Source organism: Heloderma suspectum, chromosome 1 (genome assembly GCF_057233095.1).
Source record: "Heloderma suspectum isolate Gila_16-S chromosome 1, 16-S_ref, whole genome shotgun sequence".
Taxonomy (NCBI): domain Eukaryota; kingdom Metazoa; phylum Chordata; class Lepidosauria; order Squamata; family Helodermatidae; genus Heloderma; species Heloderma suspectum.
This window is the reverse complement of record NC_139458.1, coordinates 115,048,759-115,073,780: the sequence shown is the minus strand read 5'-3', so window position 1 is coordinate 115,073,780 and position 25,022 is coordinate 115,048,759. Positions and strand designations below refer to the sequence as shown.

The following is a 25,022-nucleotide window of genomic DNA, read 5'->3' as shown; positions in this document are numbered from 1 at the left end:
GTATCCTTCCTGTTTGTAGGCAATGACTTTTAACCAGGTGATTCAGACAGGACCAGATGAAGAAGGCAGCGATGATAAAGCAGTAACAGCAATGGGCATCTTGAATACCATTGATACACTCCTCAGTGTAGTTGAAGATCACAAAGAGGTAAGGATTATATTTTGTTCACAGTTATGTCACAAAACAGCTTACAATAGGAAGCCAACATCAGTACCTAGCTTCAAAAAATAGGTTCTTGAAAAGAATTCATTCTCTGTCTGGTGTGTTCCCTGTCTGGTGTGATAAAGCATCAATGATGGGTTATCTCCCCTCACTGCCCAGGAAGGCAGAGACCAAGAACTTTTGCCTTGGCCCCAGCTGCTATAACTCCTCCCTCCCATTCAGTCACTGCCTTTGCCCTGGACAGAGCTTGTGTCTCTCTCTCTTTTCAGGCCTCATTCTGATTTTCTCCTTGTGCTAAAACTACTTCATTTGACTCTCTTCAGATCTGCTCTGATTTCTTTCTACAGCTACTTCCCTGTTCATTCTTAAGAACAAAACAAAACCCTACCCTTTTCTCTTTCCTTCTGTTCCTCAGTGGTGGCTGTAGTCTCTGGCCTATAACTTGCTGGACAGTTTGAGAATTGCATAACCCCCAAAGATAAAACTTGATATGTATAGATTATATAAAATAAGTACGTTTATATTTTGCGTGTTAATACAGTTCTGCTCCTAGCAATAGTGATGGGTCAAGAGCATTTAAGAGCACTGAAGTCTCTTCCCCCATACAAGTACAAAAATGCTTCATAACTCCCTCCCTGGTTCTTGAGATTTCGTAAGAATATAACAAAAGCCCTCCTCGAGCAGAACTGGTTTGTCTAGTTTAACTATCCTGTTCTCAATAGTTACCACCCAGTGCCTCTAGGAAGCCTATCAGCATGGTATGAAGGCAATGGCCTTTTGATGCTGCATGTTTCAGCATCTGGTATTCAAGGGGTATAGTGCCTCTGAAAATGAGGGTTCCATTTAGCCATCTGTGAATCCTCAGTGATCTACTGAGATCAATTTGCAGGACATTCCACAGGTAACATTGCTCACATCCACTGTGACGTGGGTGCTGTTGGCCATTTTGCAGGACTCAACCAGCTCCTCAATGAGTCTTGGTGTGTGCGGCCGCCATTGTGAATACACAACCCTTGAACTGGGCGACAGGGCGTTGCATTGTGTCATGCAAACCCGGCCATCGTGGGTTATTCGAGGGTTAAACAACCCTCACACAGCCCTACCATTAATTGAAGGTTATGTGAGGGTTGTTTAACCTACGATGGCTGTGAGGCAACCCCCAATTGGGGATTGCATATTGCAAACAGCCACGCATGGCCAGCGCACACCACCACTCATTGTATGTTAAGTAATGCATGATGATCTGGCTGTGTTGTGTGAACCAGGTCATCGTTATGTCAGAACTGGTCCCAGCTCTGTCTTGGCATCTTTTTTGGGATGCTTTTCACTTTCTGTAATCTGAAGATACGGATAAGATCCATGGAGAAGTGGGACTTGCCATATGCTCTCAGCTGACCATCCAAGCTTATTAAGTCTGCCAGGTTTTGACCTTTTAAAACCCTAAATAGCTTCAGATCATACTATCTGAATAATTGCCCCCCACCCCACCTGAGCATGCCCAAGCAGTTTGTTCCACTTCAGAGGATGTTCTCCAGATCTTCCTGCTATTAGAGGAGTAGCTGGTGGACACTGTAAGATAGGGCCTCTTTGATTGTGGAGTCCCAGATCTAGAAGAGCTTCTTAAACAAGGTGCACCTGGCCCTGTCACTCTTTCATTTTTGTTGAACAGCAAAGACTGTTGTATTGAATCCAGAAGCTTTCCCAAGATTTTGTTCTTAACAGGGAATTGTTTGTTGCTGCTTTTTTTTCCTAAATTTTGCTGGTATGTGTTTTCATTGATTTGTGATTTTACTTTTTTATGATGTTTGACATTAAGTTACCTCTGAGTATCAGTTTCTGGGGAACAGCAGTGAGACTGGGCTGTTGTGCTCATGTCCTGCTTGTGGACTTCTCAGAGGCATCTGACTTTCATCGTGGGAAACAGAATGCTGGACTAGTAGCCAGATCCAGCAGGGCTCTTCTTAAGTTTTTGAATATATCTATAGAAAGGTGTAAATACATTTCTCTAATGCTTTTAAAAAACTGCCTGAGCTGATGGCCATTGTTACATCTGTAGCTATGAATTTCATAAGATAATTTATGCATTGTGTGAAAAAGCACTTTGCCTTGACTCTATTGCCAGTTGATTTCATTGGGTGATCTCACATTCTAGCATTGTATGAGAGAGAGAAATTTCTGTCCACTTTATGCATAGTTTTATAAACCTCTCATATGCCTCTTAGCTGGCTTTTTTCCTAAATTAAAAGGTCCCTGAAGCGTTAAACATTTCCTCTTCAAAAAGGTGCTCCAATCCCTTATCTTGTATATCTTGTCCAGCTCTATGATATCCTTTTCGAAGTGGGAAAACCACAATTGTACATTGTATTCCAAATGAGATTATACTATACATTTGTATAAAGGGATTACAATACTGGGCCGGTGGGAAATGTTTTTATACTGAATTAATTTATGCCTCACCCTTCAATCAATCGATAATCCTAGCATGGGAATTGTCTTTTTTCATCTACTATGGTAAATGGACTTAATCCTTTTCATTGTCCAAGTCCCCCCGACTTCTCTTTTTAGTTGCCCTTTTGCCCAGTTTGGATGTATGTTTGGGGGGATTTTTGCAGTCAGCTTCAGCAATAACCATCTGATGAATTTGGTGTTATCTGCACACTTAGCTACATTGCTGATGCACTCTGACTCCGTATCTTTTATGAATAAGTTAAATAGCATTCATCTCAGTACACATGTTTAGGGGGAGGGAGGCTAATGGGTGAGTTTGCACATCATGGTAAGCCACCCCAAGAATAAGCTGCCATGGGTTGGTTGTTGGCTTGCTAACCCAACAGGCGATCCGGCGCTCTGAGGCTTGCCGTGGCTTGTTTTCCCTGCTCAATCCTCCTGCCGGCTCCCAGCATGTATCCCAGGTGCCCTTGTGACAGAACCCCTCATTTCATTGGTCCCTGTCAGCAACATTTCTGCAGTTGGTTTGCCTTGGTCGCTGGCTCTTCCCCCCTGCATCAGATTGCCAAATGGAATTAATTTTTGAGCCCTTTTGAACACATTAAAGCATTTGCCATTTTAATTTTTTACTTTCTGGGGTCTTGCGCATGTGCTCAAGACCACCTGTCTATTATTTAGCCATACATATTGATTACCCCCTCTTGTCAATGTCCTTGTCAATTTCATCTTCCCCTTCAACTTCCCTTGCTAGTGAACACCTTTTTTAAAAAAAGGCTGCTTCACCTACTTCAAAAGTAAGCATTTGTTGTTGTTCAGTCGTTAAGTCGTGTCCGACTCTTCGTAACCCCATGGACCATAGAACGCCAGGCCTTCCTGTCCTGCGCTCTCTCCCGGAGTGTGCTCAAGTCCATATCCATTGCATCAGTGATGCTATCTAGCCATCTTATCCTCTGCCGTCCCCTTCTCCTTTTGCCTTCAATCTTTCCCATCATCAGGGTCTTTTCCAGGGAGTTTTCTCTTTGCATTAGGTGGCCAAAATATTTGAGCTTCAGTATCTGTCCTTCCAATGAGCAGTCAGGGTTGATTTCCTTTAGGATGGACTGATTTGACCTCCTTGCAGTCCAGGGGACTCGTAAGAGTCTTCTCCAGCACCACAGTTCGAAAACATCAATTCTTCAGCACTCAGCCTTCCTTATAGTCCAGCTCTCACAGCCATACGTTACTACTGGGAAAACCATAGCTTTGATTATACGGACCTTTGTCAGCAAGGTGATGTCTCTGCTTCTGACTATGCTGTCTAGGTTTGCCATAGCTTTCCTCCCAAGGAGCAAGCGTCTTTTAATTTCATGGCTACAGTCACTGTCTGCGGTGATCTTAGAGCCCAAGAAAATAAAATCTGTCACTGCTTCCATTTGTTCCCCTTCTATATGCCAGGAAGTGATGGGGCCAGATGCCATGATCTTAGTTTTTTTAATGTTGAGTTTCAAACCCGCTTTTGCACTCTCCACTTTGACCCTCAACAAGAGGCTCTTTAGATTCTCTTCACTGTCAATGAAGCAGAAATAGACGTTTTTCTGGAATTCTCTTGCTTTCTCCATGATCCAGTGAATGTTGGCAATTTGATCTCTAGTTCCTCTGCCTCTTCGGAACCCAGCTTGTACTTCAGTTAGTTCTCGGTTCACATACTGCTGAAGCCTAGCTTGTAGGATTTTGAGCATCACCTTGCTGGCATGTGAAATGAGCGCAATTGTATGGTAGTTTGAACACTGTTTGGCATTGCGCTTCTTTGGAATTGGAATGTAAACTGACCTTTTCCAGTTTTGTGGCCACTGTAGAGTGTTCCACATTTGTTGTCATATTGAGTGCAGCACTTTAACAGCATCATCTTTTAGGATTTTAAATAGCTCAGCTGGAATACTGTCATCTCCGCTAGCTTTGTTGTTACTAATGCTTCCTAAGGCCCACTTGACTTCACTCTCTAGGATGTCCAGCTCAAGTTCAGTGACTGCACTATCATGGCTATCAGGGACATTCAGATCTTTCCTCTTCTGAATCTCATCTGCTTCTGTTAGGTCCCTGCCTTCTTTGTCCTTGATCATGCCCGTCTTTGCACAAAACGTTCCCTTGAGATCTCCCATTTTCTTGAAGAGATCTGTAGTCTTTCCCATTCTGTTGTTTTCCTCGATTTCTTTGCATTGTTCATTTAAGAAGGCCTTCTTGTCTCTCCTTGCTATTCTCTGGAACTCTGCATTCAGTTGGATATATCTTCCCCTTTCTCCCTTGCTTTTTGCTTCCCTTCTTTCCTCAGCTACTTGTAAAGCCTCATCAGACAGCCACTTGGCTTTCTTGCATTTCTTTCTCTTTGGGATGGATTTAGTTGCTGCCTCCTGAACAGTGTTACGGACCTTTGTCCATAGTTCCTCAGGCACTCTGTCTATCAGGTCTAATCCCTTAAATCTATTCCTCACCTCCACTGTATATTCATAAGGGATATGATTTAGGTCATACCGGAATGGTTTAGTGGTTTTAAATTGTTCTTCAATTTAAGCCGAAATGTTGCAACAAGAAGCTCATGATCTGAGCCACAGTCAGCTCCAGGTCTTGTTTTTACTGACTGTATAGAGCTTCTCCATCTTTGGCTGCAAAGGACATAATCAATCTGATTTCGATATTGACCATCTGGTGATGTCCATGTGTAGAGTCGCCTCTTATGCTGTTGGAAAAGAGTGTTTGCTATGATCAGCATGTTCTCTTGACAAAACTCTGTTAGCCTTTGTCCTGCTTCATTGTGTACCCCAAGGCCATGCCTGCCTGTTATCCCGGTGATTTCTTGACTTCCTGCTTTAGCATTCCAATCCCCTATGATGAAGAGGACATCTCTTTTTGGTGTTAGTTCTAGAAGGTCTTGTAGGTCTTCATAGATCACGACATGGGTTGTCAAGACATGCAAACCCAGCAGTTTCCACAGGGTAGCTTATTTTTCATGAATAAGCCACCTTAAGAAGCCATGGCTTGTTGCTAGCAGATAGCCTTCCCTTATACAAACAGGTGACATTTAAGATCATCATAGGAGGCCTTGCTGGTTGTCTGAAAGTAACGGAATGTCGTCATGCAATACCCTGTTGGCGGGCCTTCCTGGTGGCAGCACCCACCCTTTGTAAAAATGTTTCCTCATCCAGTGCAGGAGGCAAAAAATGTGGCATCCTTCAAATGCCTCCTGAAAACACACTTGTTCACCAGGCTTTCTTTGGGCTGTAATTAAATTAATCATGCTGCTCCATGTTATTGCTCCTTGTATTGCTTTTATTGTAATTGGAATTGTTTTTAATGTTGTGTTTTTAATACTGTATTTTCAATGTGATTTTAATATTTATATGTGAACTGTTTAGAGATTTTATTATATTTAGCGGTATATAAATATCACAAATCAATCTTGCGTATGGCTTGCTGTCCCAAGTTAGACAAAAGCAGCAAAGACAGAGTCCCGTTAGAAACCCAGAGTCCACCCTCCCCCATTTTTATAACCCCCTTTAACTAGCAGTCTTCCCTAATTTACCCCATTGTCTGGGAACCTTAATCTATCCCACAATAATTAACGAAATAATATTTTGACCTTGTGGCCCCTCCCCATGCTCCACCTCATCTGAAAAAAATTAGCTAAAGGTTGAAAAGATTTGAGAGCAACCCACGATCTGATGTGGTCAGCTCTTTTGACAATTGAACACCAGTTGGGCTGCTTTTGGAGCACTGTGATGTTTGCTGTGGTGTAGCATATATTCTCAGTTATAGTTGGCTAGTTGCAGTTTGTGAGTTCTTGCGTAATGAAATCATTGGACAGAAGTGAAATTCAGTAATGCTTCTGAAAAATAGCTGTGGCTCTAATCCTAAGGACTATGTGGTGAATTCTGTGTGCATGGTGGAGCTTCTGAGTCCTCTTTTTGGAAACAGTTCTTTGTGCTAACTAACAAGCTGTCCCTAAAACATGGGACAACTTCAGAAGCAGTCTCTCAGACACAAAATCTGCAAAGTGAAGCAGAAAAGCAAAATATCTGAAAGTATGCAAATACTTCCATGAAGGGAGCTCTTTGGATCATGTTCTATATACCTTTGTTTCTAAAAATAGATCATTTTAAAACTGGAATTGAAGCCAAGTTCTTAAGCATATTTTGTCTTTCATTATACTGTTCCCTTTCAGATTACCCAGCAGTTGGAGGGTATCTGTTTGCAAGTAATTGGAACAGTTTTACAACAGCATGTTTTAGGTAAGAGTTTTTTTTTCTCTTTTTTCAAATGTTATAAATCTGCACGAGGTGCTACTAATTTGATCAAGCCAAGCTTAGTGACCCCTTGCTCTGTTCTAGAATTCTATGAGGAAATCTTCTCCTTGGCTCACAGTCTGACCTGTCAGCAGGTCTCAGCACAGATGTGGCAGCTTTTGCCTCTGGTCTTTGAAGTATTTCAACAGGATGGCTTTGATTACTTTACAGGTGAGGTTTCTTATTGTGACTCTTGCTGCATCAGACACAAGCAGACTGTATTGCACAGTTGAAATAATCATGCATACCGCAACCCCTTGTGGCTTTCATAACTACTGAGAGGTGAAAGCATACATAACATCTGCTCACTGTTCTTTCTTAAATATAGATATGATGCCGCTGTTGCATAATTATGTAACCGTTGATACAGACACACTCCTGTCTGATACAAAATACCTAGAAATGATCTACAGTATGTGCAAAAAGGTAAGTACCCCAGTACTTTATTTTGTTACATTTATTTAACTTTCCTGTCAAGTTGGCTAAATCCTGCAAAAATATACCATATAGATTTAGGAAAGGGAAACTTGTGCCTTTCTAGTAACCCATATTCTTATTCAGGAGATTACAAGGCCTAGCAATGCAACAGCGGTCTAGATAAGCTACATTCTTGGGACCTGTGAGGTTTTAAATTTAAAGTAAGCCTTATAACTAAAAAAACAAGCAGATTATAACACTATATGAAATCACTGATCAGACTTGCATGTCCATTTGCTATGTGGTGGTTGTTTAAAAAGCTATGGATCTAACCAGGTAGAGCCAGTAGACTGCAACTTCCTCAAATAGCATCCCATGCCTGTTCAGGTATATGGGGAAACAGGAGGCAAGTAGTTAAGACTAGGGGCGCACAATTTATGGCCCTCCAGATGTTTTAGCCTACAACTTGCATCCTCCCTTATCATTTGGCTATGCGAGCTAAGACGGATGGGAGTTGTAGGCCAAAACATCTAGAGGGCCACTTTTTGCCAACCCCTGAATTTGATCCTCTGTGTGGTAACCACTCATGTGATTTGTATCTCCCTGCCCCACTCCCGAGGTAGATTAAAATGGCTGCAGTCACGTGTGCATAGTTTCTTATCTGTGTCTAGTAGTATGGTCTATTTGTGTTTTGCATTTAGACTGTATTGCTCACATGCAACCTGTGGCCAAAGATCAACTTGAGATCATAGTACTGGTCTAGTGATGTTGAAAGACAAGCTTACCACTGGCCAGCCTCCAAACTCTCAGACATGTGGGGTGAAATCAAATTTTTAAACTGCAATTTAATTACTCCTGTTCATATTCATGTTTCTGCTGATAGCTATATGGAGTGAGTGTGTGTGTGTGTGTAATATATATAAACTTTAGCTTCAACACAAATTCAACACATTTGTGCAAGTAAAATTTTAAAACACAAGGAATCCTGTTTGGAATTTAGGTTCAAAATGTGATGGATATTCTGTTTTAAAGCAAGCATTGAAGCTGAGCTCTGGAGGATATATCGGCTTTCATTTCATTTGGTGATCAGTACTATCAAAACTGACAGTGCCAGTTATGTATTTTGGTAGGATGAGAGTCTTGTAGAAAACAGCCTATGGGTTATGCGAGAATTGCTTAACTCTCACATAACCCATGCTCACTGGGTTCACATGACGTGACAACTTCCAAGCAGGAGTTGCATATTCAGAATGGGAGCTGCACTTGCCCTGCGCATGCCACAGCCTCAGTGTGTGTTAAATAACCCACAGTGGGCTGTCGTGTCATGTGAACAGCCCCATTGAGTGGTGACTGAGTGAGATCTGGAAGGTGGCTCTGTCTACACAAACCTGCTTCTCTATGTAGGTTATCTCTACTGGGTGAGGTTTATACTGTACTGTTTCTAATGTTCTTGTTTTTATTGTCTTAAGGGTTTTATTGTTGTACAACACCTTGATTGCTTTTTAGCAGATAAGGTGGTATATAAATGTTAATAAATAAATATTTTGTGTAGCTTTGAGCTCCATGAAATTGTCAGATTTTTCTATTTGCACTGATAATTTATTATGTATGTGAAATGGACAGAAACAGTAGCCTGTGATTAATTTTGGGGGCCTGATTAAACTGAACTACACCGATGTCTGTAAAAATGGTAAGTCACATTCAGATCCTTTTACTGGCTCACCTAAACAGGAATTCAGTTTTATGGATATGAAATAATATTCAGTAATTTCAAGTAGTTTTTTTTTTTCAAATGATTCTAAATCTAGTATACATACACTAAATACAATCTCTCTCTACTGATGGAAATGAGAAATGACTGAGAGTCTCTCACAATTTGAATGCTGTTAGAAATACCACTAAATATTCAGTACTGAACTAACAGAGTACATTATATTTCTTAGGTCCTTACAGGTGTGGCAGGAGAAGATGCAGAATGTCATGCAGCAAAGCTGTTAGAGGTCATCATTCTACAGTGTAAAGGTCGCGGCATTGATCAGGTAAGTAGAAAAGACTTTCTGTCTTAAGAAAACTGCATGAAAGATACAACTTTCTGAAGGTGAACAGTCACCTGTCATTTTTCATGTGTAATCAAAAAGTAATTTAAGACAAGTATATCCCACAAAGTTATCAATACTGTAACACTAGGAGAGCCTTTCTGAAGTTTCTACTTTCTATTTGCTCATTTGGAAAGAGTATTTCAATTTTCATTGATAAATCAGAAATGAACAAACAAAAAACACCCGAGCATTTCTTCTGGATACCTCTGATGCTGTTAACTAATTAGAAGTAACACACTAGCTGAGACATTTATACAGAGGTTAAAGGGGGTATATTTTTTAAGGAACTGAAAATCCATATTTTTGAAATTACACATCTTGTGCTCCCATAGTTGTGTAGTCTCTGCAGACGACCATTTGCAGACCCCATATCTACATTTCATCTGCTGCACTTATTTACTGCTCACTAGTATAACTGATATAGCTGTAATATCAGTAGGGTTGCCACCTTGCAATACAAATACCAGGTGTATAGCCTGATGCCCAGGAGGGAAGGAAGCCACAGATCTCTCTCTCATCCTGCTGTTCTTCCCACATGCTATGCAACACATATGGATACCTGCTTGCCACGGCAGGGGAGGGGAGGGAACAGATGAAGGGAGTGGAAAAAGAGTGGGTGGGATGAGCTGTGGCCTTTTTTCCTGTTATGTTGGAGAGTTTAAACCAGCCTTCCCCAACCCAGCACTCCCCAAATGTGTTGGACTACAATTCCCATCAGCCCCCCTTCTCCCTGGGGGTGATGGGAGTTATAGCCCAACACATCTGGAGGGCATTCAGTTGGGGGCTAGTTGAAAAGTTATGCATCTGGTCCTTGGGTTGATTGCAAGGTGAGAATGGTTAATAGCCAGTTATTACTGGATATTGTTACTTTATTTTTTTATTTTTGAAAATTTCTTGGCTGCCTTTCAGGGCAGAAGCCCTCCCAAGGCAGCTCACTGCAATAAAATACATAAAAACAGTTAAAATATTAAAAGCAATAAAAAGATAAGCACAATAAAATAGCAATAAAAGCAACAATAAAAGCTGACAATAAAACCAGCAACAATAACAGCAACAACAGCATGTTACTATATATGTGTTGTTTTTAAATATTGGAATGTTATATTGTAACATTTAACTAAGATTTTTTTTTCCCCATCCCTTCAGTGTATACCTTTATTCGTGGAAGCTGCTTTAGAACGATTGACTAGAGAAGTTAAAACAAGCGAATTGCGAACAATGTGCCTCCAGGTTGCCATAGCTGCTCTATATTACAACCCTCATCTACTTCTGAACACCCTGGAAAATCTTCGCTTCCCCAATAATGTGGAACCTGTTACAAATCACTTCATTACACAGTGGCTTAATGATGTAGACTGTTTTTTGGGGTAAGCTTGGTGTCTTCAAGATCATGGCCCTGATCCACTGAACCCTTTAATGCAGAGACAAGGAATTGTGTGTACTCAATGGGTGTCTCATTCACCTTTTCCATCTAGCTTCTCCAGTCAGTGTGGGCTATATTTGTTTGGGAAAGGTGAAAAGAAGCTCTGCTGTGTATGTAGACTTTCTTGCCACTGCACTTCTCCGAATTGGGTCTGTTGGGCTCCTTTGTTCCTAAAGTTGAAAAGAATGTAATACGAAATTTCCTTTCACATTTCAGACTTCATGACAGAAAAATGTGTGTGCTAGGCTTGTGTGCTCTCATTGATCTGGAGCAAATACCGCAGGTTTTAAATCAGGTTTCAGGCCAAATCCTGCCAGCTTTCATCCTTTTATTTAATGGCTTGAAAAGAGCATACGCTTGCCATGCTGAACATGAAAATGATAGTGATGATGATGATGATGCAGAAGAAGATGAGGAAGCAGGTAAAGCACTGATGATCTTTCAGGCAGCTGTTGGTAGTTTTTCAGTGAATTTTTAGTCCTGGTATATCTGTCTTTGGACTTGCTATATTTTCAGTTGTCTAAATAAGATTCAAATGTTTATGGATCTCAGCCCGTCCTCTTCCTTATTATCACACAGTGGCCCAGTTCGCACAGTCATATAAGCCACAGTGGTTTGTTTAAATGGGCGTTAACCAGGCACCATAATAAGCCACTGTAGTTTGTTTTGATGATGTGAACCCAGTCAGTATATATGGCTATTTATTGTGTTTGCTCGTTCTGTGTTCTCTTCTACCTCATCTCCCTGTTTTCTTGAGTATTTCTTATGAGATGAGCAACTTCGTTGTTTGCGCCTAGTGTCTTTATTTTTTTTCCTTGTTATTCAACCTTTTCCTGATTTTACTTTTTAAAAACAAAGCTAAACAGACTTCATGGGGTTGCTTTATCGCTGTACATCATTCTCTACTTCATTCATCCTATGTCTTCCTGCTGGGTTTCTCATTTGCAAGCTGCATAGTGCAAATTGACTAAATTTATATCTAGGGCTTTCTAAGGGCATAGAATTTTGTCAGATTTTTAAAAACTCGAGTCCAGCACTGGGACAAAAACTGGGGAGTTGATATGGAGTACACATATTATGACAAATGGAGAAAAGAACACAGCCTTTACTAGCTTTGAGCCATTCTTCATCTTCTTGCAGAGGAGCTTGGGAGTGATGAAGATGATATTGATGAAGATGGACAAGAGTATTTAGAGATTTTGGCCAAGCAGGCTGGAGAAGATGGAGATGATGAGGACTGGGAAGAAGATGATGCTGAAGAGACAGCCCTGGAGGGATATTCAACGATTATTGATGATGAAGATAACCCTGTTGATGAATACCAGATATTTAAAGCAATTTTTCAGAGTAAGAGCAGCTGTAATTTGCACAGCAAATCTGTATTTTTTTCTTTGTAGATGCATCTGTGTTGAAAAGCGGGTCAATAAAAATGTCTCACATTGAAGAACTTTTAGGAAAATGGCAGGGTGGATTAGAGGTATAGAAAGAAATGCCAGCCTTCCAACCTCTGAAAACCTTTTGATTTCTGACCCTTCAACAACCATTGCCTCTTTGTGTATGTCTCTATATTGTTTAAAATGTATCTGTACTCAACTGCAAGAACTCAAAACCAGCTTGAAAAAAACTCCCTGTGAAGCCAAGTTATTAAATATCTACGAATTCTGCATAGTCTTGATCTAATGCTGCTAGTTAGAATAGAGTAACTAAGGGGGCTTCTAAAAAAAAGTAGCGAACAGTGATTATCTGCAATCTGCCCAGAGTTTTCCAACATTTTTGTCTCTTTGTTCCATAGCAATTCAAAATCGTAACCCCGTGTGGTACCAAGCATTGACACGTGGTCTTAATGAAGATCAAAGAAAACAGTTACAGGACATAGCAACTTTAGCAGATCAACGGAGAGCAGCCCATGGTATGCATGTTTCTACTAGGTTTTATATCACTGATTACTATTAAGTGTGGCTGTGTCATCATTTTAATAACAGGCCTGTGGCCACACCCTCCAGTGTGAAAGTGCTCCATCTCATCTAATCTTGGAAGCTAAGCAAAGTCAAGTATAGTTAATACTTGGATAAGAGCGTTTTAGAAAAGGAAAGGTATCAACTATTAAAACTAGTTGATACCTTTAACTGCATCAGTATTACTTAATGTTATTAGATTGAACTCTTTGATCCTGGTAGAGATAGGCCTTGCATAGGATACAATAGACTTAATTTTCACCATTCACATTTTGTAATATTTTACACTCTTACAAAAATAAAGTATGAGTTTGTAAAAGATGTGATTTTGAGTCTCTTGAAGCATTTTTAAAAATACAGTAAAAAAAAACCCTGCCTCTTTTGTAGCATGAATTAAGGGTGAACATGAAGAACTTGATACAACCTTGACAAACAAGGATTGTGACATTCCGATAATTTGATTTTCCCCTCCCTTTCAGAATCCAAAATGATTGAAAAGCATGGTGGATACAAATTCAATGCTCCAGTTGTGCCAAGTTCATTCAATTTTGGTGGTCCAGCCCCAGGAATGAATTGAATTATCACTACTTTTCCTCCTACTGTGTGGTTGTAGTGAAGAGCTTGTGTTCCTCCCAATATAGTGGTTCCAGAACTGGTTCATGTAATCTACAGCTCACTCTAAATGAATTGGTAGATTGAACATTTTAATAAAAAGAAAAAAGCCAACCCAGGAAGTGGGACTTGATCATGCAACCTAATACTGGAAAGAAGGTTTTATGAAGATAGGAAGAACCTACTTGAGCTTCAAATGACACGCTGTGGAAATCAGAAATCAAGAGGGGATGTCATGAAGGCAGCTTCCTTTCTGTGAAGAAAAAGGCATTGGCTGCAGGACTGTTGGAAAGGTCTCATTTACAGTACACAAGCTGAAAGGCCAATTTAATTTTTACATCTGTGGGACTGAGTATTTGCCCAATCTTCTTCCCTTTCCCTTCTCCCTGCTGGGTATCTATTCTTTTAATGTACATAAAGGTAATTGGATAGCCTTACTTAACACTTCATCATTTCCATTTATCAAGATTGTTCATATGTAGAATATCGGACACTTATTGTAGCACTACATAACTGATTAAATCTGTAAATGATTTAGCACTTTCATATTGAAACAAGCCTGCTAGCCTATGTACAAAAATAGCAAAATGTTTGTTTATAAAAAAGGGATGTTCTGGGGAAAATTTCAAGTTATTAATTTAAAACTAGCAGTTTTGTACCTGGTGACTTTGTGGTGCAGTCACCACTGGTTGTGACTTGAATTTGGTTATGTAAAAAGGGGTTTAGTGGTATTTCATTGCTGCTAAAAAAAGAAAAAAAAATGGCAACACCCTCTGTGTCCTTTGTTTTTTCTTAAAGCTGTCAATGTACAAGTGGAAATTTGGATACAGAAACCTTCATGTTTAAATGCTGAGATGGGAGTTAAAACTTCTCAGCACCATGTGAAATCTGACATGAAGTTCTGCTTTTACAGGAGTGTATTTTGAAGTGTGATGATGAAACATCTATATAGGCAATCTATTAAAAATAATTTGGCTAACTTGGGTTGGATTTGATTGAAGTTTTATTCCCATATATGGGAATATGATTATTCTCATCCTGTTACTCGTTTTCCAGCACCTGGGTAGAAGTTTTAACATCTCCATCACCTCTCTTCTCTCCCCTCCCCCATACTTTTTGGTGTCCCAAGAGACATTTTTTCATTTGCTTGATCCAGCTAGAGCAGTGCCCTGGTTTGGATGATCATTTTGGCTTCTTAAACTGAGCTATAAATGAGTTTTTTGCCCATGTATGTAGCTACTTTGCACAAGCCACAGTTAAACCAGGAAGTCTCTAAGCATAGATTCCTGTTTTGTGTGAGCTGGGAAACTTTGGTTACCAGCTTCGGAACAAGCCAAAATTATAAACCAAGTTTGTGTTTTCATATCCTGGCTTGTTCCAAAGCTGTTAACCAAAGTTTTGTGTTTCTTGTGAAACAAGAATCTATGGTTAGAGACTTCTGACATAATTGTGGCTTGCATGAAGGGGCTATGTACACAGGCAAAAGGCATGTCCGTATCTTGTCTTATTAAGTTCAGATAAAATCGCCTGAACAGTTAACAAGTCCAATGTTTGAAGCAACCATTCTTTCTCCTTTATTATATCCTTGCCTCCAGGTGGTATAGTAGCTAGCATTTTAACTAGAAAGGCAACAAACTCCTCCCTCCTGGGACCACTATTAAAATGACTCTATGAAGAAGCCAACATCAAAATGATGTGACTGGGCTGGCTTAGTGCCCTATCTACAAAATATATACATACAGAATCTTACATGCTGAATATTTTGATCTTGCCTTGAGATCACTGGTGTCAAATCTTTTATTTAAGTAAAATATTTCTTTCTCCTGGCGGTTTTTATATTCAATGTCATCTGCTGTTACAACTGATACTGAGCAAGCTACCTTAATTTAAATGTAAGCCTCCAAAACTTTAAAGGCAGGTTGAAAAATGAACTGAATTTATATCTATAAAAATGAAACTGAAATGAACATATATATTATGATATTCAAAAATGCAGTCTTCGGAAAATTAATTTGTGTGATGCGTGTTTTATATATATATATCCATTTTGGGGTGTTGGGTGTGCTTGGAATGTAAAGTTCTTGATAGAATACCTACCTCTCATTTGTTTCAAACTAGACCAAGGGCTGTCCCTTTATACGAAAGCTTTTGTTCTTTACTCCAGTCTTCACCCATATATAGATTTGATTAGAGGCAGGCTTATGTAGTAACACTGTAGATAGCTGCTAAGAGGAACATCTTCCATTCGTCCTCTTTTCAATTCAGGTTCTGGGCAGACTAGCTCAATAAAGTTGGGTTCCTGAACCTGTCTTGAAGAGTTTGTTGCTGTTCGCTTTTGAGTTTTTTATTACATGTACTGTGGATTTTCTTTTTTTGCATCATGTACATGCTGCTAGATTTACAGATGCTCTGTTATTTAGATATTTCAGTCACAATACTAGTATTCAGAGCAGACTCAGCAGCGTGGGTTGCTCTATGAAAGTCTCTTCCTCCTTCAACTTGAGCCCCCCAAATCCTATAAGCTAACACTATAAGCACCAACTTATATTAGGGAAATCTTATCTGACTACAAATTGTGTTTGGTGTAGCTTACATTACAAAACTGAATGACAGTATTGGGAGCTCAAAGTCTACATCAAAACTGTTTCACTTAACTAAAATGTAAATTCGCTGAACCAGCATGCTTCAATCAATTTCAGCTAGTTTTTGTTCAAATAATTATTTGCTTTCATACTTAAATATAAAACTGATAACTTATTCATTTCTGCTGGCATCTGCCTAGCACATTAACCTAACATAGTTTGTGGCAATTGTGCTGAGCTATAATTCTAACCTTAAGCACTTTCTGGCTGGCAGTAGAAGGCCTAGGTGTTATAGCACCACTTTCAAGGAATCTCACTGATGTAAGTTGTATTTCATATATACAACACAACTGGTGGCCTTCACAGTCCTATGAGCTCCTGTCTGAAGATAGTTTTGTTTCTTTTTGAATGCCCTTTTGTAGCAAAGACTAAGAAAGATGAGGCCTGGTTCTCATAGACAGGTGTGCATCTATGTACATATGTGAAATTTGAACCAATGCATTCCAGAAGCAGATTTACCACCTTAATCCATGAAGTGAGAACAAGTCCTGAGAGGGAGGAAAAGGAAAAAAGTAGAGGATGTTTCTCCCACAACTATTATAATACATGCTCCTGCACTAAATAACAAAATAATGCACTATTTCCTCAAGAATGACCACTATTTTCAAAAACAAGTGTCTTCTGCCAACCTGCACCAATGAAGTTACCCCTATAGTGCATTCAAAATGTTTTGGGGCTGTAATTTAACAGGATTTTGTACTCAGTTGTTTAATTAGATGTGGATAATCAAAACTTAAAGAATGTTTACCTTTGTGTAGGTTTTATAAAATTTAACGGTGTTTTAATGTTTTAAAAATTTCATAAAAAGCCTAAAAAATCAAGCACATTCCCAAAGGAGAACGGATGGTGAGTAGGCCTGTAGCTAGGAATTTTCTCTGCACCCCTATGTATTTTTTTTTTTTTTACAAACAAATAATAAAAAACAGCTTAAAATTTTGGTTTTAAAGTCCCACAAACCAGGTGAATTCCCCCTCTGCTTTTTTGGTGGCTCCCACAGAACTTTCAGGCTAGGTACAGGCCTGGTGGCGAGTACTCCTATTAATATACCAATGAGCTTCAGTCCTTATGTAGCCACAGTGCTACCATCTACACACAAGAGGGGGGAGGTAGAAGCAGGCTTGAGGGAACTCCACAAATTTAGGGGACCCCCTCAAAAAACAGCCCAATGAGGACTGGGTATACTCCGTGATGTCAGAATGGTGGCTGTTTGGGGGAGAAACGAAAATTAAAAAAAGGAAGGAGAAATGGAATTATCCTGTAAAAGGGCATGGCTGACAGGCAGGTACCCTGAACAGGGCTATTAAACAGTGCAACATGTTGAAGGCCCCACTTAATAGGAATGCAGCATCCATCATGACCCTTTTAAGAAAGAATTAGCAGTGATAGCATTGTCACCACTTTTGTCTGCCTCATACTTACACTCATGATCATACCTTTAGGAGCTACATATTTCATTCAGGAAATAACCCTAGGCCACTTGGCACACAAAGTAACTTTTGAAATAATAAGACTGGTATCGTGGCTGTAAGAGGCTCTTACATTCATGCAGCACTGCTTACTAGAATGTAAAGTGGTTATTCAAAGCTGGAGAATCATTTGCATGTCAAGAATATACTTTGGAGGAATTTCAGAACTATATCTTTCATATGCCCTTAAGAACTTGTGTGGCAGGCTCTATCCTCTTGGTTTCAGTTGCCAAACATTGCTGAGCTAACATTAGGAAGACATGCTATGATGGCAGTAGATGAAGAAGCTCTCTGCATGATGTAGTAAAAACTATTGAGCTCTAGTTTATTGATGCTCATGGTAACAAAAAATATGGATGTCTTAAGTAGCTCTTAAATGAAAAGGACAAGCCATTTCATAGATGAAAATACAGATACTCTTCTGTTCCTGTAACCTATTGCACTATTGGGCATCACTGCCTCATGCTTCTTTTCTCCATTACTTAAGGCAGTGTAGGTATACTATATTTGTATACTCTGCAATAGACTGTAGTGGCTTCTGAAACAGTGTTAAGATAACCATAGCAGTTTCCTTTTGTTTTTAAAGTTTAATAAAGTATCTCACAATGGATTTGATTGTGCTTATAGAATAGCTGCAGTTCAAACATTCAGAACTATTGACTATCTGTGTAATTACAGAAGAATAAAGAGAAACTGCTTACATTTTGTGAGGAGGCAACCAAGGAAGAATAAATTTAGCTAGTTTATGTCTGTACACATTTAAAAATAGAATGGCAGTGTTCTTTTGCAAGCCACCCTGGGAAAGTTATTGAAGGATGTGGTATATAAACCCCTTCAAGAAATTTTGCACCAGAAAATAAGGGCAATATAGGCACATAAGAGAGTACAAGGATGTTCAGGGAACTAATTGATCATGGTCAAATGGGCAACAAAAAGATGCTTTGAATAACATAATTTTATGTTCAAGTAAGGAATAGGACCAAATACAATAGCGACAGGAGCTCCTTGCTGTTTGCAGAATGTCAGATTAGGATGATGACCAAGATTCAAATCCCAATCAACCATGAAGCTCACTTGGTGATCTTGGGCTTATCAGTATTTCTTAGCCTGAGCTACCTTATAGGCTAGTTTTGAGGGTGGTGGTGCCAAGAACCGTGTTAGCTCCCTTGAGCTCCTTGGAGGAAAAGAGGATATAGTAGTAGTAAATGAAAAACACGAAATATCAGCTTGCACTTTTCTTAGATACGCTTGGGCAGAAGGCCCTAGAAATCGTGTTTTGGTGTTTTTTTACATAGTTATCCAGGACTAGAAATCATGGTGCGTGCACTCGGGGAGTCCTTACTGAAACAGCCAACTCGCCAACACGAATAGTTTCCAACTGATCCCACGACCCAGCTGCTCTACTACTTCGCCTGTATAACGCGAGAGATCGTCTACCAGTTTGAAGATGAAGGGTGCCAATCCGATGTACACTTACCAGGGAATAATCCCATTGAATATAATATACTTCTGAGTAATCATACATAAGATTGGACTACAAACACGGTTTCAGAATACAGAACCAACCAACGTCAACCCACCTATTAACATATGTGACATCAATCTTAAGCATACTTGGCGGGGGAAGAGCAAAGGGCACCTTGGTCTTAAATAGCTGAACCACGATTAAAATAATCTCCCGTGGGAAGGGCATTTCCTTTCACTGCGGTGCCAGAGAAAGCCCCCCTTTTTTCCAAGTAAGTGAAAGCTTCAGTCCGACCTAAACACAGCAATACCCCGCGGCGGTTATTTTCCCCCGCTCGCCTTCCAGCTAGAAAATCTGCCTCGCCGTGGGGCTTCTCTTTAAAACCACAACCACCAAGCGAGTTCCGACGACAAGACGATGTCTCTTCCAGATCCACATCTTCTCTCCTCGCGGAAAAAGAAGGAAAATGGCGTCTATCCCGTTTTCCTTCACTGACGTACAAGCGCCTCATCCGACGTGATACAAAATGGCGTCTGCAGAGGCCCCGAACCCAGCATAGACCAGAATCGATGTAGTGTGGAGGCGGGCCCTTCGGACAACAGCCAATAGATAGTGGGATCTGGGTCTCAGCAATCCAGTGATAGGAGTGGGCGGTATTTTGAGTCGCAGACTGTCCAATGGGAACTTATGCAGGTGCTGGTTGCGGGGCCCGCCCGCTCGGCTCTGGGAGGTACTGAGGTAGGCGGGCGGGCGCTGAGACGGCCGTTTCCTGTCCTGGTGCATGGTGGTCGGACGGAGGAATTGTTGGAAAATTTCTCGGCGAGGTTCGTATATAAATGTGTTTTTACCCAGTGTGCCTTATTCTAACCGCCGCCATCTCCGGCTGGGACGCCTCACTCTTGGGCTCGGCCTGGCCTAGTCCCTCTGTGGCGGTGTTGAATGGAGGGGAAAGTGAGGGAAAAGGAAGGAGCCGCGCTAGTATCGTGGCTCACATTAATAATAAAGCCGGGGCGTCGCCGCCACCGCCCTGCCCGTGCGTTCTCCCCCCTCCCCTTTCCTCCATCTTCCCGCCTTCTAGGCCTCAGTCGTTCCCGCTCTTTTCTCTTGCGGTGCATTCGTCTCTCGGGAGTGGCAATTATCACATAAAATTATAAACTTATAGTTCGAGGTATAGGCCGGACGGACCGAGGCACATCGCCGATTTTCAAGGGTGTGGGCTTGGGGAGTTTTCCTTTTAGTGGCTGCGTCACTGGATGAGGCTCGATTTGCTCTAGCCAGCTGTGATACAGAAGACGCGTATCAATGCCTCCGCCCGTGATATTTCTCTTCTCCCCCTGCCCCCGCTCCGACACCAGCACCGAGCAGAGGAGTCCGTCATCACAAAACTCCACATGGGCCCTATTCTCATGGTGGATTTACACACGCAGCTCACCCGCTCGGAAAGGCAGTGAAGGAGTTTATGACAAGACTGCACACATTCTGGGAGGTGGAGCGGGGAGATAACCCATAGAATTCCCGAGTAAGTGTGCATATGGTTGCGGTTGGTGATCATTTAATCATCTGCCAACCAATTAAAATGTTAGATGACTAAATCATATTAATTTTAGTCGATTAATAAACGAATGCAGATGTAAGGGCAGTCATTTGAAGAAGTCAGTTCATTTCTTTCATGCAATGCATACCAGTATCCCCACAGGCACCATCTTGAAAGAGGCATTCCCTTGGGTATAAGAGAAGAGGGAATGCCTCTTCTGACATGGCACCTGCAATCTATTGTATTTTGTCATCCATGTTCAGTTGCTGTGGATAAAATTGTTACGTTTTGAGGACTGAGGATTTTCTTGCTATCTTGTATGTTTGTACTGTATGGCCACCATCCAGCAGTGGTGTACAGTCCAATCATACGTACGTTTACTGAAAAGTAAGTCCCAAGTAATTGCATGGGATTGCAGCTGTAGGTGCTCAGTAATTTCATTATTTCTTTGGATTTATAAGCTCATGGAACTCCCTTGTTTTATTGACCTGGTTCGCACAATCCTCATAGGCTAAACAAACCACGCTGGCTTGTTTAAACTGTTGTGTATGCCAGATGTGATTTGCATAATCACCTGTCCTGTCGCGGTTGTTGGAGGGGATAACAGCCCTCAAATAACCCAGCAACAGTGCATAAGGGTTGTTTCCCCCTCCAACAGGCCATGCCATCTGGCTTCGGATGACACAACAGGCTGTGCTTGGATGGGGGATTATTCAGATTGTGCCTGATACACACCATGGCTTAAGCAAGACACCGTGGCCTCTTTAGTCTACAATGATTGTGCGAACTCGGCCATTGTGTCCTATGGGTGTTGTCATAAAATACCAGACGAGGCTGATTTTAAAAAGACGATGATACAGTCAAATACCATTTCCCCCGAGAAACATTAAAATTTAAAACCAAAGGGGAAAAAGCAAGTTCGGACTACAGCTCCCATGATCCATGACCATTGGACATTGGCTGAAGTCAATGAAAGTCTGCTTCCTCCTGGAGGAGGAGTATCCCTTGAGTGAAATTCCACTCACGTGAACTCTGGATCCATCCCATTATCTCTTCCTGTTAAGTATGTATTCATTATATAGGCTCTGATCCTGCCTTTTTAGATTGCTGTTCACTTGGAGAAACTACTTGAGCAATCTGTTCTTTTGTTCCCTAAAAATAATTTCAGTGATACTTTACTCATATTGACCATATGACAAAGTGATTTTAAAATAATTCATGGGTTGGTTGTACAGGTATTTTAGTCTTACTGATTAGAGGGATGCTTAGTCAACTATCAGTAAAGTCTCCAAGGGCGCAATTCAATCTGATCCACCCTGGGTACTCGGAAGCCTCTGAACTCTGAGGTTCATGAGTATCCAAATGCAGAGTGGGAGGCATGTGGTGCTCTGCATTTTAGCTAGATAGGCGAAATGTCTAGCAGCAGATTGGGGGAGGGGGAGAGGACCCAACTGAGGAGGGCTGGGGATACCTCAGTTCTCCACATCCCCAGTCTCCTCCCCTCCCTGCCCCTGAGGACTCCCCCTTTCATCCCCCCACCCCCGCTCGCATTTGCAAGCTCCTAGCAGCAGCCAGCAAGGTTCTGTCTGTGTTGGCTGTGAGGGAGGAGGTGGGCAGCATGGTTTCCTGGCTCAGAGCCCTGTCTCTGACCTCAGAGACAGGAAACTGGAAAATCCTGTGTCCCCCAGATGCTGTCTAGGGGGCATACCATTGCTTTCTAAATAATTAAAAAGTGTTCTCTAATAGTAAGAAACTTTCCCATGATTAGTATTGATAAAAGTGATACATTCCTGAGATCAAAGACAAAACTGTATTTGAAGTACCCCAACCATGAAGGTTGAGAAGGTTTCTGATTTTAACAGCAAAAAGGGCATGTGAGTGTGGAGTGCAGAACCCTTTCATTGCCTGCAGCTTCTCTTCTGAAGCTGTTTTCTCAACTGAGCTCTAATATCAGAAGTGACCTTGGTTGGGCAAAAAGAGCTAACAGGCCAGTCACCATCCCATTTTTCTGTTAAAATATGATCCCGCCATTTCTACATGATTGGGTCAGATCTGGGTTTACAGGCAGTTGTTACCATTCCATTTAGTTTGACCCAAAGAGATAGAGCTAGCGTAGAATGTGAGATATGAGCCCAGAAATCCCTGCAAGCCACTATGCTTTAGTTATTAATTTAAGAAAAAGCTGCCATGTTGAAAAAAAAAGTCTAAACTTATCAGCTACAGTAAGAATACAATATTCCTCTTGTTAAAAGAAATTTAATACCCTTTTGGAACTGTACTGCGAATCTCTTTAAATTGATAGCAAGAAGTTTTTATTCTGCCGTTATGAGATTTAGTGCCTAAGAGTGTTGGTACAGGCATCTGGTGTTACCCTTGGAATATACCTTGCATTTGCTTGGGAGTTCCTCTTCTGAAGGTGAAAGAATTATTCATTCTTAGCATTGCCCTGTTCACAAAAGGAATAGTGGCTTAGTAATATTTATCTGCCCTCAAGACTTGATGGAGATTACAAATTCAGTTATGATCTCTAACAGACCTGAAGCATACCTTCTATTCATATGCAAATATTCCCATTGGTGCTCTGGTTTTTGCATCATCATTAAACTAGGTTTTGAATAAGTTTTTTTGTTTGTTTTCTGAGTGCTCCAGCAGCAGTGTTTTATCATCTAAATTGCATAGATTCTGTCCAGACGTTGTTGTTGTTCAGTCATTAAGTCGTGTCTGACTCTTCGTGACCCCATGGACTACAGCACGCCAGGCCCCCCTGTCCTCCGCTCTCTCCCGGAGTGTGCTCAGGTTCATATTCATTGCATTGGTGATGCTATCTAGCCATCTCATCCTCTGCCATCCCCTTCTCCTTTTGCCTTCAATCTTTCCTAGCATCAGGGTCTTTTCCAGTGAGTATTCTCTTCACATTAGGTGGCCAAAATATTTGAGCTTCAGCTTCAGTATCTGTCCTTCCAATGAGCAGTCAGGGTTGATTTCCTTTAGGATGGACTGATTTGACCTCCTTGCAGTCCAGAGGATTCGTAAGAGTCTTCTCCAGCACCACAGTTCAAAAGCAGCAATTCTTTGGCGCTCAGCCTTCCTAATAGTCCAGCTCTCACAGCCGTACATTACTACTGGGAAAACCATAGCTTTGATTAGATGGACCCTTGTCAGCAAGGTGATGTCTCTGCTTCTGACTATGCTGTCTAGGTTTGCCATAGCTTTCCTCCCAAGGAGCAAGCGTCTTTTAATTTCATGGCTACAGTCACCATCTGCGGTGATCTTGGAGCTCAAGAAAATAAAATCTGTCACTGCTTCCATTTCTTCCCCTTCTATATGCCAGGAAGTGATGGGGCCAGATGCCATGATCTTAGTTTTTTTAATGTTGAGTTTCAAACCCACTTTCACCCTCAACAAGAGGCTCTTGAGATCCTCTTCGCTTTCTGCCATTAGGGTGGTATCGTCTGCGTATCTGAGGTTGTTGATAATTCTCCCGGCAGTCTTAATTCCGACCTGTGATTCATCCAACCCGGCGTTTCTCATGATGTACTCTGCATATCAGTTAAATAAGCAGGGCGACAATATGCAGCCTTGTCGTACTCCTTTCCCAATTTTGAACCACTCGGTTGTACCATGTCTGGTTCTTACTGTTGCTTCTCGACCCTCGTACAGGTTTCTCAGGAAACAGGTAAGGTGGTCTGGTACTCCCATCTCTTTCAGAATTTGCCAGAGTTTGTTGTGATCCACACAATCAAAGGCTTTAGCGTAGTCAACGAAGCAGAAATAGACGTTTTTCTGGAATTCTCTTGCTTTCTCCATGATCCAGCGAATGTTGGCGATTTGATCTGTAGTTCCTCTGCCTCTTTGGAACCCAGCTTGTACTTCCGGTAGTTCTCGGTTCACATAGTGCTGAAGCCTAGCTTGTAGGATTTTGAGCATAACCTTGCTGACATGTGAAATGAGCACAATTGTACGGTAGTTTGAACACTCTTTGGCGTTGCCCTTCTTTGGAATTGGAATGTAAACTGACCTTTTCCAGTCTTGTGGCCACTGTTGAGTGTTCCAAATGTGTTGGCATATTGAGTGCAGCACTTTAACAGCATCATCTTTTAGGATCTTAAATAGCTCAGCTGGAAGACTGTCTTCTCCGCTAGCTTTGTTGTTAGTCATGCTTCCTAAGGCCCACTTGACTTCACTCTCGAGGATGTCTGGCTCAAGTTCAGTGACCGCACTATCATGGCTATCGGGGACATTCAGATCTTTCCTGTATAGTTCTTCTGTGTATTCTTTCCACCTCTTCTTAATCTCATCTGCTTGTGTTATGTCCCTGCCTTCTTTGTCCTTTATCATGCCTGTCTTTGCACAAAACGTTCCCTTGAGATCTCCCATTTTCTTGAAGAGATCTTTAGTCTTTCCCATTCTGTTGTTTTCCTCGATTTCTTTGCATTGTTCATTTAAAAAGGCCTTCTTGTCTCTCCTTGCTATTCTCTGGAA

General features: G+C 41.2%; 2 protein-coding genes, 1 long non-coding RNA gene and 1 other non-coding gene across 16 annotated transcripts in view; 3 read left to right on the top strand and 1 right to left on the bottom strand.

Annotated features, from left to right (window-relative positions):
• Positions 1 to 15,346, top strand: part of IPO7 (importin 7) — a 56,160-nt gene extending 40,814 nt beyond the window's left edge. For 2 of the 3 annotated variants that reach the window (XM_084854449.1, XM_084854469.1), the window contains exons 16-24: positions 20 to 148; positions 6,807 to 7,098; positions 7,256 to 7,353; positions 9,288 to 9,383; positions 10,590 to 10,810; positions 11,083 to 11,288; positions 12,007 to 12,213; positions 12,659 to 12,775; positions 13,301 to 15,346. In XM_084854449.1, the coding sequence (XP_084710575.1) occupies positions 20 to 148; positions 6,807 to 7,098; positions 7,256 to 7,353; positions 9,288 to 9,383; positions 10,590 to 10,810; positions 11,083 to 11,288; positions 12,007 to 12,213; positions 12,659 to 12,775; positions 13,301 to 13,398 (1,464 nt within the window). In that variant the 3' untranslated portion in view covers positions 13,399 to 15,346. The remainder of the gene's footprint in view (positions 1 to 19; positions 149 to 6,806; positions 7,099 to 7,255; positions 7,354 to 9,287; positions 9,384 to 10,589; positions 10,811 to 11,082; positions 11,289 to 12,006; positions 12,214 to 12,658; positions 12,776 to 13,300) is intronic. The other variant, XM_084854459.1, reaches the window with a different exon arrangement.
• The window catches only part of LOC146357711 (uncharacterized), a 51,232-nt gene extending 31,697 nt beyond the window's left edge, over positions 1 to 19,535 (bottom strand). For 2 of the 3 annotated variants that reach the window (XR_014790781.1, XR_014790779.1), the window contains exons 1-2: positions 19,122 to 19,510; positions 13,619 to 13,686 (exon numbers count right to left, since the gene is read on the bottom strand). This is a non-coding gene — a long non-coding RNA (uncharacterized LOC146357711). Of the gene's footprint in view, positions 1 to 13,618; positions 13,687 to 19,121 lie in introns of all 3 variants that reach the window. The other variant, XR_014790780.1, reaches the window with a different exon arrangement.
• LOC146357713 (small nucleolar RNA SNORA23) lies at positions 7,980 to 8,160 on the top strand. Its single transcript, XR_014787057.1, has one exon. It is a non-coding gene; the product is annotated as a small nucleolar RNA SNORA23 (small nucleolar RNA).
• A 138-nt stretch (positions 19,536 to 19,673) lies between the features above and the next one.
• The window catches only part of ZNF143 (zinc finger protein 143), a 56,372-nt gene continuing 51,023 nt past the window's right edge, over positions 19,674 to 25,022 (top strand). For 2 of the 9 annotated variants that reach the window (XM_084854428.1, XM_084854437.1), the window contains exon 1: positions 19,702 to 19,830. In XM_084854428.1, the coding sequence (XP_084710554.1) occupies positions 19,788 to 19,830 (43 nt within the window). In that variant the 5' untranslated portion in view covers positions 19,702 to 19,787. Of the gene's footprint in view, positions 19,831 to 20,163; positions 20,526 to 25,022 lie in introns of those variants that run through there. The other 7 variants (XM_084854368.1, XM_084854386.1, XM_084854402.1 and 4 more) reach the window with 6 other exon arrangements.